The sequence below is a fragment of the Ptiloglossa arizonensis genome, chromosome 12 (assembly GCF_051014685.1).
Source record: "Ptiloglossa arizonensis isolate GNS036 chromosome 12, iyPtiAriz1_principal, whole genome shotgun sequence".
Classification (NCBI taxonomy): Eukaryota; Metazoa; Arthropoda; class Insecta; order Hymenoptera; family Colletidae; genus Ptiloglossa; species Ptiloglossa arizonensis.
The window spans coordinates 12174597-12192711 of NC_135059.1; the positions used below are offsets into that span (position 1 = coordinate 12174597).

Here is an 18115-nt window from a genome sequence, read left to right on the forward strand (position 1 = left end):
TGTATTTTATTTATATGAATAGTGTATCATAAAAGTATTAAATAAGTTAACAATGCATACATTTTTTAAGTGCAAGACTATTCCTCTGTTAAAATTTATGTCCTTGTTTCATATCTGTAATATATATACCCAAAAAGTATTAAAAATGATATTATTATAAATATATATAATATTAGTAATATTTTTTTATTTTTCTAGTAAATTTTTTACGTTTGTTTCATTGATTATCAATACTAATTTCTGTTACAAAACATTTGCACTTGAATTTATTTAATATTTAAGATATTGTTAACACGTAAAGTTGTATTGACTCTTTGAAATTACGAGCACATATTTGTACTTAACGAAAATCTTCACCGTGACCTACGTATACATTAAAAGTCGTCATCATGAACTATTACCAGCTGTCGTCGTCAACAGCATTTGTTTCTATCAACGAAGTTCCAGCCATAGAGCATTTGGTATCGCGCTTTTCTGCACTTAAAGGGTTAAAACGTTGTTTTTTCAATTATATATACATATAAATTAATTTTTGAATGGTGACATTGAAAGATGTGTAGTCTTGCGTAACCTTCCGATGGCTACTTTCCGTTCTAGGCAGTTCTAGGAAACTATTGCCTGCAGTTGCCTGTAAAGTGTCAAACTACTCTATTCGAGGATATATGGAAAGTTTGTAAATAAATAAATTTAATCTGATAGAAAACTTATATTCTCAAGTACATATTTATGAACAAAGTCAGAATGTGGTATTATTATTCCAAAATCTTTAATATATAATACTTGACTGCTTTTTTTTAAAGTACTAAGCGACTACACGGAGGTAACGAAAAATAATAATATAAACAATATAAATTTCCTTACATTTTTTCTTGTTAGTAGATAGTGTTTTAATTCTAATAGTTATAAAAATGTAACAAATGTAACTAAATATAAAAATGGCCAGAATAATAATTGCAATCAATTTAAGTTTATATTTGTTTTTCAAGGTCAAATTTATAACCTTCACTCTATTAGTTATGTTACTATCGGATAATAATATATTTCATTGGTTTAAATTTCCCTCAATATTACAATGTACATGACGCAAAGCATTTTAGGCAACACGACGAAGTTAAACTTGTGACTCTCTAGCGGTAACCAATAACAAAAGAATTTGCTCCTGCTGTTTCCAAATTTTCGGTCTAAGTAGTGGTAATTTTGGAGAATAATCTAAATGAAAATTTAGAGAATAATAGTTAATTGATTTAGTTTCATTTCAAATAACTGACAAATGTAATCTACGCTATAGAAAGATAAGAATGCAATAAATATTATTTTTTATCGAAGATTCTACCATTCATAACAATTTTTTAATGAAAGCTTCATTATCGATTTTTCAACCGTTTGCCCAATGTTTTTATGTTTTAATCCACTAGTCATCAGGTCTATGACATTTCTATTTACAAACGGGTATCCAATGAAATTCTCTTGCAGTGATATATTATGGAGATTATAGAATTTTCCTAAAATTCTCATGCAGTCACGTATTTATTGATATCTAGTCTTATACAGACTAGAAATCAGACAGCAAAATTTTCCTTTCACGAGATAAAACGCACAAACGTTAAAAATGTATGAATATAATGGCGTTTTCATCATTTTTAAAGGCTAATACATCATGCTATTGATACACAGCTATCATGAAGATTCACCATATGTGTTGAATTCTATAGGTATCGATAGTCTTCTGTAGCGGTTTTTCATGGTCACCGATTACAGCTGATTGGTGTTTGGTATTCCGGCATTCCGTTTCTCCTCACGTAATACGTTTCATTGACGTTCCTCGATTCAGATTTGTTTTTGATATGTCTACCGTTGCTCGATATAAGTCTTTTTGGCTACATCTTCGCGTTTTCTTTTAGCTTTCACAATAAAATGTCGAAAATGAGCTCGAAAGACAAAGACAACAAAACTTTACACGATAAACTGAAACAATTCTTTCGCATTAATAAAGGTGATTTTATTGGTACCATTTTGATACATTATTGTAGAGTGTATTTTTATTTGAAGTGACGAAATATGCTTATAATAATTATAATTGTTTATCACCTTGTATTCAAAACAGTAATGGAATTATAATTATGATTAACTATTTGTACTGTATTAGAATATAACGTTAACAAAATTGTGGATCTATATATCCTTCATAATTGTTTGTTTTATTAATGATAAATATTTGTTTAGGAAATTATAAGAGCCGCGAAGATTTTACATTAACTAATGATCTTGAAAAAGAAATCAGTCCTGATAGTCCTGTACATCATCGTACTAAAGCAATTAAAGACCTATGCGATGCTGTACTTAATCAACAATGGGAAGATGTAGGTAGATTTTTTTTAATAATAAATTTATCAATTGTTAATATTGAGGAATATTAATAAATTAATAATAATGACTTAGTATCTGTATTTTTCTTTATCCTTTCAGAAAGCACCTGAACGATTATGGTACTTAGTGCAAGATCTTTTGGGGAAAGATGTACTCCGTGAACATAGACATGTAACATTCAATTTTTTGCGATGTCTTGTTCAAGGCCAGTATTCTAAACTGTCTTCTCTTATGAGAGTAAAATTCTTTATGGTTGTTAAAGAACATAATATTCCTGAAGATATTGGACCTAGGTATTATGATTATTAAAATAAGTTTTGTGTAATTAGTTAACTACTTAATTATACTATTTGTTAACCATATATTACTATCTTAGGTTGGAACTTTTACAAAGCTTAACGGAAAATGGAAAAGATATAATACATTTGGAAGAGAAAATGGGACCTTTTTTGTTAAATTGGATGCCTGTTGTAACAGCCGGAGATGGCAAGAGAGGCTCTGAATTTTTATCTCTTCTTGTTAATGTCATAAAATTCAACTCAGCTTATATAGATGAAGATATTATATCAGGCCTTGTTCAGTAAATATTTTAAAGTTTATTATGGTAATTATAATATTTATTATAAAAGATACTCTATGATTTTCATACTTTTAGGTATATCTGTCACCTGTGTTATTATAGTAATAGCACTGAAGTTGTTTCTGGGTGTTTAGAAGCTCTAGATGCAATTGTTTGTTACAGTAATTTACAGACCGACTCATTACAAACTTTTATTATAGCGCTATGTGGAAGTGTAAATGTTGAAACGTATTGTCAAGTAAGTTGGAAGGTATGTCTTAAAATTGAATTATCAGTTATGTTTTGTTATAAATGATTATTTAAATTAATATATGAATGAATAAATATATATAAATTTTTGTAGATAATGCGTAATTTATTAGGAACACACATGGGTCATTCTGCGCTATATACTATGTGTCGTTTATTACAAGATGCAAATTTTCAACGAGATGTACGTTTACTCAGGGGTGCAGTATTTTATGTAAATATGGGTCTCTGGGGTACACATAGAATTCCAAAACTAGAGTGTACTCCAACATCTGTTTTACCTTCGTTTCATCAAGTAGGTATTAACATTTATTTAGTATTAATAATATTTAGTAAACTATATTAACACTTTATTTTAATATTGTCTTCTTCATTTTATAAGGCTTTAAAATGTAATCATCCAATTGTTATGTATGAAGTTACACTATCGATTCAAAGATTAGTAAATAAGTATGGTGCTGAGTTATGGGATCCTACGTGGAGTATAATTCTTGATATTATTGAAGAAGTTATTTCTCATACAGGTAAAATGTAAAATAATAAATTTTTATTGTGTATGAAACATAATACTTAAATTTTATATTTTTAGAAACTAGTAATCAACCTGCAACTAAACAAGTTTCAGTGAGTTTACACGAAACAATAAATAGCATTGAGAATTTGCTGGATACCAACCATTACAATGGTTGTGTTCAACGATTTTACGATCTTGTTGAACGTTGCAGTGATACACGACCAGTAATTATTATATTTATAATATTGTATCAGTTGTAGTACTGTAAATATAACATTAAACATTTCTTTCGTAAAAGTATAAAATTAAATATTTTTTCTCAGGAAGGATCTGTTTTGAAATTAATCGAATATCGAGCACGTACTATAGGACCTACTCATTATCATTGGCAATCCAGATTAGCCAGTTTAATGGAACGTTATTATAAAATCGAAACACGTACCAACATTAGAATTAAAGTTCTTGATGTTTTTACAAGTGTCATTCAAGTTAATAGGTATTATAAAATAATATAATTTTAAAATATCCAATCTGTAACTTTATTTCTTTTAAGTAGATCCAGGTATGAAGACGAATTGATTGAACGAATAGTTGTGCCATATTTTCAACATATAGACATGGATTCAGATATTACAATTCGTAATGGTGTTGCGCATTTGCTTGTTGATTTATGTCTTGAATGCGATACAAAACGATGTTTGGAACTTTTGGATGTATTGGAAAAGGTACTAAATTTCTTGAACTTAATATATTGATTTTAATACAATATTTACAAAATAGGAATTATTGATCAATATTTTTTTAAGCTGATCAACAAGCCTTTCTATTTTGACATTCCAATTATAAAGGATACTGATATCAAAGATGTTAAGACTGCAGTTGTTGGTATAATAAAAATATTAACATCAAAAATTTATTATTTACCATCGAGTCATGCAATACGTGCTTATAAGGTTTTAGTGAATCATCTTGAACAGCATTATAAAGATCCATCTGTCTTCCATGATGTCTCCACAATTCGATATCTGGTAATACATAAATAATGTACAGTACTTTAATTTTAAATTTAAATATTTTTTAAACATTAGTTTTGAAAACTTATTTTGTATTTTATTCAGATTTTTGAATGTTTCCTGAAAATTAGAGCAAATACTCTGTATCATCTTGGATTTCCGGATACACAGAATACGTCCGTAACACGATTCAGTCCATATTTAGTTTTAGAACATGCTGCGACTGAACGGATGAATAGTGGAGGTGGTGGAAATAGTCCGCCACCAGCAAGTCCAGCTCCATTGCAACATTTATCTTGTCAGATCACTCATATGTCATTAGCACATGCGTGTAAAGCTGTTATTTCTTGTATTAAATCAGAAAAAGGTTTATATTCATATTTTTATTACATTATTACAATTGAATACATAAAATTTGAAATTAGAATTTATTATATTTTTGTAGATTGGAAAGTTTTACAACTTGTATTAAAAGAGTTACCTCAAGTAATGCAAAATAGAGCATTGATATTATCACGACATACTAATGATATTGACTATTTTGCAGCTGCACTTTGTTCAATGGTAAGTTACTAAGCATATTATTTTCTATCTTTTAAATATTTACACAAATTTATTTAATATGTCTTGATAGGTCAGTGATAAGAGCTTAAGACTTCCAGAATCTTTGTACAATGTTCCTCCAAAGTTTACTCTTTCTGAGTTTCGCGTTCATGTTTTTCCAGTATTAGCATCGTTAGCTTCATATCATGCACATCTGGAACCTAATTTACAACAACGTTTAATAAAATGTTTGGAGGTAAACAACAAAATTCATTTTCCTAGTTTTAAGCATATAGTTTTTATTATTATATGTAAATATACGTTTTTAAATATTAATACTTTAGGTTGGTTTAACAGCAAAATGTGCAAGTCAGTGTGTTACTAGTCTTACAACTTGTATCTTAGAAATGCGTGATGCGATGAACAAACTTTTATCGGAAGTTCTTTTAAATTTATCAAAAATTTCAGCTACAGTACACATAGCTATACCAATTCTGGAATTTTTATCTAGTGAGTATAAACTTTTAAAATAATTCTAGTAAGTATAAAATTCTTACATCTGTTCGGATGTAAACGATATTTCTTTTTTACTGCAGCTCTTACTAGACTTCCAAAAGTTTTTGCAAGTTTTATCGGGGATCAGTACATGTCGGTCTTTGCGATTCTATTACCCTATACAAATCCGTTTAAATATGACCATTATACAGTATCCTTGGCACACCATGTAATCGCTGTATGGTTTTTGAAGTGTCGATTACCATTTCGAAGAGACTTTGTTAGATTTATTACTACAGTATGTATATTATAGCCTCAGTATTACTGTTGAGAACTGATATTTCATAAATCTCATATTATACTGTTTTTCTTTTACGTAGGGTTTGAAGGCTAATGTAATAGTTCCCTTTGAGGAAGGGCACTTAATGAAGTCAGATTTTAATTTTGTGAATGAAGATTCATCAAATAGAAAACGTAGTTCAAGTTTAACGGAACAGGTGTAAATGAATTGACATGATTCTAGTATGCCTATTATTATTTTCTTTTAATGTATTTCTACTATTGCATTTTGATTTTTAGGGCAGTAGAGGTCGGAGAGAGAGACCAATAATGTCTAATCGTATGATTGGCGATGGTAAAGCATCAGATTTGAAACCTCCAATTGATGAAGCGTTAATGACTTTTCATGTGGAACTTACCGAAACTTGCATTGATCTTATGGCTCGGTATACATTTTCAACGTATTCAGCTCGACCTAAAAGGTAAACTTTTAATTCTCGTTTTTTCTCTTTGATCGTTTATACAAATTATGAACAAGTACTATTAATTTTTACTTAGACTTCCGACTGCTGATTTTCTTCTGAAGGAAGGCCAATCAATGACGTGGCTGCTTGGTAACAAACTTATTACTGTAACAACAAGTGGTTGTAGTAATAAAGCAATGCGTGGAGGACTTTGCGATAATTGTTGGGTTGCATGTAAACCCGGCCCCCAATCGCCTGAACATGCAAGAACGTCTCAACTAAATTTAAGACGGGCATCGAGTACAGAGGTATATTTTATTTTTTTTCATTGTATTTATTTTGCTGTTAGCACAACTTTTCTAAATTATAAAATAATGGTATATAGACAGCAAAGGAGGATAAATTGTCTAGACAATCTTCAGGAGGCCATGGAAGCTCTACAGCAAACACTGCTGCAAATTCTCCAACGGAAGAATTAAAGAAAGCATCCGAAGATTTAGACGCAACAAAAAGAGATTATTCTGCAGAAAAAACGGACAAGGAGCAAATTGAATCGTCTAAATTAGAACAAATACTTAATAGCGAAAAACAAGAAGAACATGTACTTTGTGCTTGCTGGTGTCAAGGTTGGGCTGAAATATATGTACGCAGACCTACTGGCGACATGTCTTGGATAATGAGAATTCAAAATTCTATGCAATTTGAAACTCATGTAGATTTTCCTGTGTATGACATAATGGCTTTGTATAAACCAAACCAAGACTTATTGCAAAAACAACAAGAATCTACATCAGAATATTCTGGAGACGAAGCAGAGGTAGTTTAAAAATATAAAAATATACGATGTCATAGTATTATAATATTTTATGAGTTTTTTGTAGGATATTGCAGATAAGAATACAGATCAAATACAGAGTGATCATAGCAGCATTATGAAATCTGTGACATCATCGTCTGTGTCTTCGGGTCCAATTGCAATACCGGGATCACCGGCGCGACCAAATCCATCGAGACAAAGTTCTCGCGATAGTTTAGAAAGTTTAGAAGATGGTGAAGATGGTATGATCAAATTGCACTTTAATTATTACGATTTTAGATTAAGAAGTCGTGAAATTAAATAGTAAAAATTATCAATAGATTTACGCCGTTCTCGGAATCCAGTGCGTAGATCAAATTCTAGTCCTGAAATGAGCGCTAATTGGAAAAATCCATTCTTAAATAAGGAAAAACTAAATTTACAACAAGCAGATCGAGAGCTTTCATCTGTAGATCTAGAGGTTAAAATTGATGCTGAATTAAAAAAACATGCAAAAAATACGTATGCAAAGGACATGAGGTACCTTACGTTAATAATGTTTAATATTTTAATGATCTTGTAACTTCAAAAAACAAACATATTTAATTTTTCATTGTATTAACCCTTAAGTAAGCAAACAGAGTTCTGCCAAACTCCTACTTTGTTTCTTTTTTAAAATTATGAATTCCATTTTTTCTTTAATTTTATCATGTAAATAGTGTATTTAATTCTTTATAATTTAATTAAAAAATATCCATCTATCAGGCAGCAGCACAATGTATTCTAGCAGGATCTACTAGACTCCTCTGCATCTACTTAAGGGTTAATGTATCGACTATTGTAGCAGTTACGAGTGCATACTGTGATACTTACTTATTACTTTAAAAAGGGGAAAATATTAATTTCTTATATAAATGCTTAACGGCTTTAAATTTTATATATCTATTCATTTTATTTATGTATACATATAAAGATGAACTTTGTAAATGTAGAGTTAGTTGCGAGGCTATACCGGAAGAAATATTTAGCATGGGTACAACACCTCCATCATCAGAAAATACATCAGATCATCCAACTTCATTGAGATCTCAACGTTCTTATCCAGGAGCAACGCAAGTGACTCAAGTTATTACAACTACTAGCAATACTGTTCCACCATCGCCAACTACTATACAGGTATTGTATTCAAATCAATGAAATTCATAATATATTTAAACATCATATTGTGAAAACTTTTATATGTTATTTTTTAGGTACAAGGAAACTTTTTGGGAGTACAGGTGCGCGCGGCACAAATACAGTCATCTACTGCAAAACCTCCACAATCACCTACCCAAATTTATCCTCGGTTATCTAGTCTTGATTCTGGTCAAAAACAAACGACATTAGGATCAGAAAGTAAACCACCTATCGGACGAAATCATCTTGCAGATAAAGTATTGTAACATATACAATTACGAGGGACGTTTTTATATTTGTGTTTTGATTAAAAATTATGCATATTTATGGTTTTCAGCAAAAAGACGATCGACCTGACCCTTCTATGTTACCGCCTCTGCCTTTACCATTTCGTGATAGAGGTCACACAATTTCTGTAATGAGTCCTGTAAAAAAGTCTCGTGCAGAATGGGATAATATTCGTAGAGGAAATTCACCACGAGTAAAAGATCCCCCTAAAACTGGTATTAATCCTAGGTAACGTAACAACATTTTTTAAATATACGATACTAATAAATTGTATTTTCATTGAAATGTAAAGTTTATGTTTGAATTATATATTACAGTTTCGTGTTTTTACAACTGTATCATACAGCGCATTTTGGTTCCCTTTCGGAAAAACCTTTATTAGTTCCACAAACGACAGCTGTGCAAAGAGCTGTGACAAATTTAGATAGAATACAACCATATGAAACTCATAAAATTGGAGTTCTTTATGTTGGTCCAGGGCAAGCTTCTAATGAGACTGAAATTTTGGCTAATCAGCATGGATCTCTTCGATACACAGAATTTTTACAACGATTAGGAACGTTAGTGCGATTAAAAGATGTCGATGAAAGTGTATTTTTAGGAGGGTTAGATCGCAATGGTGAAAATGGAAACTTCGCATATATTTGGCAAGACGATGTCACACAGGTTTCAATGAGTTATTAAAACTTTGACGTTAAAATTAATTTTAAAAACTTAACAATAGAGCCTAATGAAACTTTTTTAGGTGGCGTTTCACGTAGCTACTTTGATGCCAACAAAACCAAGCGATCCAAAATGTACTTCTAAAAAGCAACACATTGGAAATAATTACGTTACTGTTGTTTATAACGAATCTGGAGAATCATATAACATACAAACTGTAAAAGTATGTATTTTCTTAATATTTTGACCTAAAAATTCGATAAAATTGTAACCAATATCGATTTTGTTATTTAGGGACAATTCAATTATGCATGTGTTGTAATCCAGCCCTTAGATCACGGCACTAATCAAGTTACGGTTCAAGTAAAAGAAGAATTAGCAAAGCACATTCGACACAGTGAACCTAAAATTATTTCTGACCAAAATTTAGCAATTTTATCTCGACAACTTGCTCTTCATGCCAATGTAAGTATTTCGTAACAGGTATAAGGTATAGTATACTCTTAATAATATTCGTTTCACATTGATCAAAATTAATGTATTATGTTTAAATGTTATTAAAATGAAAGCGTAACTATTTATAATTTTATTTTTTTTTGTTTATAGCTTGCTTCAATGGTTTCATCGTCTTTAGAACAAAACAGTCACAACCCATATGCATCAAATTGGCTGGAACGTTTACGACATATTAAGCGACTCCGAAATCGTGTCTTACAAGAATCGATAAATAATAATCCGGATGGAACAACTGATGATTTATCGCCGAGACCGAACAAACGCGTTTATATGGATGATTTTACTGAATACACATGACTTGATTATAATAAAAAAATTACATAAATGTTGTTACTAATGTAATTCATATTCGTTGTAAACTTATGTACTTTGTTGATGCAATAATTAAGTACTCTTTATGTGAATCCTAAAAAATATAATTATTATATAATTATAACTATTTTTCGATATTGAAATTTTATTCAAATTTTTAGATTTTCATGTTGGTTTAGTATCTAGTTTTTGTGTAATGATAAATAATTAATACTATTTCACATTATATTTTAATATTGTATTTTTCTTTTTTAAAGTTGGTGCTAAGTAAATGGTGCAACAAAAGTTAAAAGTAAATTATAGAATATTTTTACAAAAATAAGTAGTGGAATTCATCTCATTGGCGTTTCGGCTATTTAATTGATACTGATTGGTAGAAGTCCGCGCAAAGGGTTATGTTTAACCAGGTAAGTTGGCAGTAGAAACAGCGCTTAACTATTGAGAAGTTCACGTGAGAACACGTACAAAATCGTTGATAGATACAAGCGCCTCTGCCTACGTAATTAAGAAACTCACGGGTCGATTTTCCGCACATCAACAGATCCTTACAGTGCTGTCAGTTCCATTTGGTCCTGTCAGCTGGTAAAGAAGAGGAGTGTGGAACGATCAAAATGGTAAATGTGTTCTAAATGTGCGAGATCGCAATTGTTTGAACACGTGCCGGCGTTTCTGACAATCATAATTTCTTTATTTTTATAGTCGTTCATGGAAAAAATATTATCGATTATGCAGAAACCAGGACAAGACCCTGTTGCCAAGGACGATGTACCCTGGTGGATGAAATTTGCTGGTCGAGGACTTGGCACTGTAGGGAGTCTAAGTATGTTTTCGAAAACAGTACGCGTTATAAAACGACACATATTTCATCATTACAGATGTAATCCAAAGTCATTATTTTTTCTTTATAAAAATCTTGTTATATTTCTCGGAATTTGTATAGCAAACAGCATATATAATAATTCCTTTTTTACATAGCTATACAATATTAAGATGCAATGTATATTTATAGTTTGTATGTTTCCTTTGTTTTTAAAAAATTATATAGTATGTACATATCATGAGCTATCTCTTGTTACGATTATATCTTTGTGTAATATATTACTCTGATTTCTAATATCTGTAACAGCTGGTAAGACAAAATGCATAAATGGAATTAGCATCTTTAATTTATATTGATCTAAGCTTTTTTAATACAATAATTATTAATCTGTTACAGTTGCAATTTTTCTTGGAGCATGGAATTGTGCATCGATACTTATGGGTTCTATATATTGTTTATTTAGTGGTATTTGGCAAATGGTGGCTGGTTTTATAGTCGTAATGATAGAAGCACCATGTTGTTGCATATTTATTGATTTTGTACAAAACTTAAGCGATTGGGCAGAAAGAAGGCCATATTGGAATAGAGCAGCAGCATATTGTTTGTAAGTATAATCTTTTAGTAAAGCATTCAAATTATGATGCTATGTTTCTTTATCTTTCTAAATACTACTTTATGTCACTGATATATCAGATACATTATGTTTTTTTATTAATTTAGGATGGCGCTTCCACCAGTCTTCCTTTGTATGGGATTAAGTAGCTTATTTGGCAGTGGTTTAATATTCGCAACAGGTGTAATATATGGACTGATGTCACTTGGACGAAAGTAAGTTACACATATTTAATTTATAAAGTAATTCTTTTATATATAAACTATTTTGTGTTTATTTTAAGTAATGATAATATTATTTTGTTGTATAACTTTGTTTGGTGAATACATGAAATGGGTGGTGTGTTTCTACAATAATATATGCACATATTATTCGCTTACAGGTGGAAGTGTCATTTTTTTATGTTACTTTATATTCAACTGCATTTATGTTTGAATTTATTTCTATGGTTTCCGGGTATCTTTAACTATATACATATTAACTAACACACTTTATCATTGCATTATATGGAGTTGTATCAAATATTTATAGTGTTGCTCATATTGAGTGAATATGTATGTCATTTTTTAATTTTCTTTACATATATAATTCACTATATATTACACTACAAGAATAAGTTACAACAATATATTTAATGATCGTAATGCAGGACATTACTAATGTTGTTACTAATACACTAATAATAACAGAGGAACCAGACCCGACCAAACAGGAATGACGTCGGGTATGGGTTCCCCACAGGGTACAGTACCTCCTACTACAGATCACGCTACAACTCTTGTGGAGGATCCCGATGTCTGGAGGCCTACATAAATCATCAAACATTCATTGCACCACTTCACTAACCAGGCAATAATATATCAAGTTTAATGTTATTCTTTTACCTGTATAGTTCTCTTAAATCTCACTTAAATCTTTACAATTTATAGCTATATTATAATTTTGTTAGATTCTTTATCTACTTGATAATATGAGTTTTATGGTCCTGCATTACAACTAGCTATCATTTAATGTGTTATGGCTTTCTTGCATCCAATTGGCCTATTTCATTAAATTTCTATCATAAAATTTAATTATATAGTTTAACAAGATGTGTTCTAAATTCCACAAATTAACATTTAAATTGGAATGTATCAGTTATTTCATAATTGTGTAAAATTTAAATGCATGTTTGTTTAAGCTTAAAAAAATTACTTCTTAATTTCAAGAAATTATTCATTTTTATGTAAGTGCTTTTATTAATTTCTTAAATACATTATGCAGCTTTCAATTTGTCACATAAAAAATGTATTTGCATTTTGTACTTGTATATCTCAAATATAATTGTGCCATTGAAGTTAATAGTTTGCATGTGCTTCTATAACATAATACAAATACATAATATACATAGAAGAAAAACACCAGTTTATATATTTACAAATATATTAGCTACAAATTTTTATTACAGATATATATTAAATTCAATAAGATTTACTTTTTAAACTTCTTAATTTTAAGTTGGTTTCTATAAAGTATGTAATCTGTTTTTGAATATAAATAAAAAAATGATACTTAATACAAAAAAATTTCATACATAATATTAGGTTTCAATATATAAACATATAACTATTATAATTTTATAAATCATACGTTTTATTCTTATACTTGTGACTAATATGACAATAAAGTATTCATTAAAACGATTTTAGATAAATAATCTCTTATGCTATTGAAAGGATGCCAACATTTATCAATACATAGCAGTAATTATTATTTATCATTGTGGTAAATGAACTCTACAATATTACATAAATATTGGTATTTTTTATTCATAGTGCATAATGTATAAGAACATTGTACCTGTATAACAATGAATATCGATTCAATCTAAATTGTTATTTATTTTTCTATATTTGCCAGTACTTATGTCATTTGAGTATTTGACGTTGACTTAAATTTTAAAATAAAATAGGAATAAATTCAAGCATATTACAAAAATATTAAAATATTATAATAAAATTATACGGTTTAGAGGGAATTAACAAATGTTTACAACATATAGTGTGTATTTAATTCTCTTTTTCTACAATTTTTTTTTATGCCATAAAAATAATATAAGAAGGTATACAAAATAGTTGTAATTTTAAAAGAAATTAATTTATATATAAAATAAATCTAAATTATTTAAATCTAATAAAATTATAACATATTTTAAAGAAAAACTTTTCAATATTTTATATACATATAAATAGTCTCCAATTACGTATTTTTCATATTTTTATTGATATCTGTAGCATTAGTATAATAGACAATTTCTTTCAAAACAGTCCTCTTGTTGTAATTAGGTATGTGTTCAATAACATAAAAGCTTACTTGAATTTTAATAATTCATAAATTTCTAGGGCACCTCTTCGAGATATGAGATCAGCAGCAACAAATGTTGAGGTTCCTTCATCAAGCACGCAAGCTACTCTTGTTGAAAATGCTCAACCAATGGGTTTTTCCAATAAACCAGATAGTAATGTTTGACTTTTAAGAATTGATTGACAAAAAATTCATTATTTGATAAAAATGATGATGAATGTTAACATGGTCAAATAATGAACAGTCAAGCCCATGAACATTCATTATCATTATAAAACTCTCATTTATATCTAACAATATCATAAAAATTATATTACATTCTATTTATGATCGTGATTTATCATCCTTATATATTCTTCTCTCTGCCAAATTAATTATATATGTGTATGTATACTTATATATGTCTGAATTCATGTGTAATTATTTTATGCAATATATAAATTTGTGTTATGTGTATTTTTATAGATTTTTTTTTGAATATAAATTTTCAGACTTAATTTTTAATAGAATTTAATATCATTTCTGTGGACAAATATATTTCAAAAATTTATGAAAATAATTAAATACTACATGTGATATGGCAAAGAGAAGACAATTAGTTATATTAGTATATTTAAAGTGCGAATACATTATGTTCAGGCCATCTTAACATTTATGTTAAACATTATTTTATTCGCAATTGTTTTATCTAATATAAATACACCAACGACCCTTGCTCATTGTCATAGTAAATTTTTAATTCTTTTCTTCGTCATAATTATCATGTATTCTTAATCAAATAAGCATTTATTTCCCACTCTGAATTATCAAATTACTCAATCATTTTCTTTCCCTACATTCCTACTTTTAGTTAATTTATTTATTAAGAACATAAGACTATAGAGGTGTTCAGGGACGAACCAGTTTTACAATCCCTTAATATTGATCTTTATATTGCATTTGCCAAATGAATTTAATTTAAATGCCATTTTTAGAGGCATGTAGATGATTGTATTGTAGTTAGTATTATAAATTTTATGTTTATTGTGATTCACATAACATACATTATTGTGATTGTGTATAATTAAGCAGACTTTATGTTCGTATGTAATAAAAAATAGCATACTTATATCATATGTAAACCATTAATTAGTATACATAGAAAGAAAGGAAAGTATGCATGCAACTTGATTATTCATTGCATGTAGTTCATGTACAGATGCATATTGAACATTTCTGACTTCCATATCGTGTTTCTAATTTTTTTTAAATTACAAAATGTTTATTTAAAAAATTGTGTAATTTAGTAAACATGATAAAAGAATATATTACTGATTTCGATGTAATAAAAGTTGTCAGTTATAAAGATTTATATGTAATGTTTAATGATAAAACGGATTACACAGTGTATGGTATAAAACAGAGATCAGGCTAAAACAAATATTGAGTGTTTTTATGATTTCATTTTACTTTAGTGTCTACAACTTTGAAAAGTTGTTCTATTATATTATAACAAAGTAAATGTTTTAAAATTGTAATATGTATAATATATATCATAAATTACATGTGTGGCACGTTATTGATATTGTAAGTAGCAATACAAACGAATATGATGGTTATATTTTTCTGTAAAAAAAATGTGTTCAAAAATCCAATAATTTATAGTTTTACATGTACTTTTGACCAATTATTGTTGGGAAAAATTAGACTCTATAATGGGAAAACGTACATAGTTTGCTATAGATTAATGAATTGTGTATAAATTCAAAAAACCAATAGTTTTTTTGGATTGTATTGAAATATATGTAGATATTCAATTTCCATTATATAAAATATCAGTAAAAAAACATATTATTCATATAATACTTAGTACACTATTGTGGTTATCAGTCAGCTTCAAATACTCATGAGAAAAAAATAGATTTATGTCAAAAGTCTTCAAAAAAAAAAGACTCAAGAATGTTCAATTATACAAGTAGGAATTTAGTAAACAAAAGCTTGAGACACATTGTTATGTATTACATTAGTGACTGAAATAACAAGTTGGTGGGTTTATCTGTTATATATAGTGAAATTGTCAATAAATAAGTTAAATTATTGAAATTGCATTCAGAATATTAAATAAACTTTGTGAAAATAATGTTTCAATTAAGTTCATTTATTTAATTTATAGTTGATTTATAGTTTATGGTGTTATTTACTTATTGTTACTTGAATTTTAAACTTTATGTTTACATTTTTGTTTTAGCAATTTGTTATTTATCAGTATAATTGTTAAAGTTAAAGTGTATAATAAACAATATTTAAATAAATAAACAAAAACAATTAAGATATAAGTAGATGAAATGAAATGAGAAAATTAAAATATGATTTTACAATTAAATATAGAAAATATTTTTCAATTTGGACGTATATGTTTATAATTTGTTAAGATAAGTTAAAAACGTTTATTTATATTAGCTAATTATTATAATTTCACTATCTTTGTCTTCAGTAACGTACCTTTCAATAAAATTTAATTGTACATACACATATAATTTCATTATACAGTAATAATTATTATTGGCATCAAACATTTTAAAATAAAATAAGAACCAATGTAAGTGCATTTGGTAGTTAAGGTGTTTAAACATTTTTAAGATGGAATTTTGAAGGAGTAAACAGTCTATTTTGTACGTATATTATCTTTCACAGTATACTGATATTACAATTATTAAGTCGTATTTATTTTAAACATATAAATTCACGTGCGGATCCAGTCTCAGAAGCTTGAACTTTTTAAACTGAAAGTTTTATTTCTGCTTCTTTTTCTTCGGTATATTAACGTTTATTTATGATTACTATCAACTACATTATTAGTTGTATAAAAGATAAATTATTATAATGTTACTGTTCAATTTATTAATGCTAAGTATACATTTCATTTCACTTGTGAAGGTTACAAATATTTTTCGAAAGTTAACAGATATATAAAAATCTTTAAGTTTAGATTAGAAAATTGATATTAGAATTTGATGAAGTAGAATGCATTTAATATTAAATATTGTTGTATGTGTATGTGTATACCGTTAAAATGCAACTGCAATAAATGATACTATTGTACAATGCTAATGAATGTATACATACATAACCTCTTGGCATGCTTTGCTAATCATTATACTTTTTGTTTGGCATTTGTTTCAAGTGTTTCACGTAAACGACAAGAATTATACAAGTCGAGGCTATACGTTTATTGAAATTTTATTAAATAGTAAATATATATATTTACTAATAAATATACAATTAACTTAATATGTTATATAATGTATAGTTAATTATCAAATTTGCTCTACAACTACACATACAACTATACACTCAGTTAAACAGGGTGTTCTATAGGTTTGCTTTTAATTCATGGACATTAAAATTGTGCTTTGGGAAAGTATATATATATATACAATATATATGAAATATTCATATATATATATATATGAAAATTCTAGTCCAGATTGTAAATTACTAATTATAAAGAGTACAGAATATAGTACAGAACATGATGTATATATGATTAATAGACGAATTTCAATAACAGACGCTCCTAAAAGGTAGAAAACTTTATTTCATTGATATATTATATATGTACGTATTTACTAGTGCGAAACAGCAAGATTCAGAAACAAATGTGTTCTCATTTCTCTGAAATCGATTTTTTTCTCTATTTAGTTGAGTATAAATAGTTCATAACATGATTTTTAAGTTATTGTTTTTACAGTATATTTATAAATTACGCCTTTTTGAGGGACTAGGCTGTCTACGTTTACGTCGAAATTTGTAAAATTATGGATTAGGCAGCAAAAATAGTCGAATGGTGTGTGAAATAGTTTCCACAAATACCTACGCAGGGAAACTTGTGGCGGCTTAGAAGTACATTATTTTTTATTGAAAAAAAAATGATAACTACATCATACACTAAATCATTTACTAAAATCTGGTAGAATCTGGTAGAATTTAGCACAAATAAATTAATTATTTCCGATTACATCTTACATAGTAAAAAAAAGGAAAAGAAAAAAAGGCCAAAAATAGAAATGAACTTTTCACTGTCAATCTAGTTGAAAAAAGC

At 28.2% G+C, this 18115-nt stretch overlaps 3 protein-coding genes across 7 annotated transcripts in view; all 3 read left to right on the forward strand.

Annotated features, from left to right (window-relative positions):
* The first annotated feature begins 1776 nt into the window (after positions 1-1776).
* Positions 1777-10382, forward strand: Gig (TSC complex subunit tuberin). 3 transcript variants are annotated; one of them, XM_076323964.1, is made up of 29 exons: positions 1777-1993; positions 2224-2360; positions 2467-2660; positions 2744-2947; positions 3023-3197; positions 3291-3491; positions 3579-3720; positions 3786-3934; positions 4034-4206; positions 4267-4435; positions 4517-4738; positions 4829-5090; positions 5169-5287; positions 5358-5522; positions 5611-5776; positions 5863-6059; positions 6142-6260; positions 6346-6522; positions 6599-6812; positions 6890-7321; positions 7386-7563; positions 7642-7840; positions 8293-8476; positions 8554-8736; positions 8817-8995; positions 9085-9433; positions 9513-9653; positions 9725-9895; positions 10037-10382. In XM_076323964.1, exons 1-29 carry the CDS (start codon positions 1915-1917, stop codon positions 10241-10243), a joined length of 5487 nt encoding a protein of 1828 aa, XP_076180079.1. In that variant the 5' UTR covers positions 1777-1914; the 3' UTR covers positions 10244-10382. The 3 variants fall into 3 exon arrangements, with proteins under 3 accessions (XP_076180079.1, XP_076180078.1, XP_076180081.1); XM_076323963.1 differs by having other exon boundaries at positions 6142-6258; positions 6341-6522; XM_076323966.1 differs by having other exon boundaries at positions 3023-3185; positions 6142-6258; positions 6341-6522.
* A 331-nt stretch (positions 10383-10713) lies between these two features.
* Positions 10714-14475, forward strand: Fwe (calcium channel flower). Of its 2 annotated transcripts, XM_076323969.1 has the most exons (6): positions 10714-10872; positions 10958-11078; positions 11475-11682; positions 11799-11906; positions 12381-12540; positions 14073-14212. In XM_076323969.1, exons 1-5 carry the CDS (start codon positions 10870-10872, stop codon positions 12502-12504), a joined length of 564 nt encoding a protein of 187 aa, XP_076180084.1. In that variant the 5' UTR covers positions 10714-10869; the 3' UTR covers positions 12505-12540; positions 14073-14212. The 2 variants fall into 2 exon arrangements, with proteins under 2 accessions (XP_076180084.1, XP_076180083.1); XM_076323968.1 differs by lacking the exon at positions 12381-12540 and having other exon boundaries at positions 14073-14475.
* A 2142-nt stretch (positions 14476-16617) lies between these two features.
* Positions 16618-18115, forward strand: part of LOC143153115 (uncharacterized) — a 107252-nt gene continuing 105754 nt past the window's right edge. For both annotated transcript variants that reach the window (XM_076323973.1, XM_076323977.1), the window contains exon 1: positions 16618-16685. The gene's annotated coding sequence lies outside the window, so the exon portion shown is untranslated. The remainder of the gene's footprint in view (positions 16686-18115) is intronic.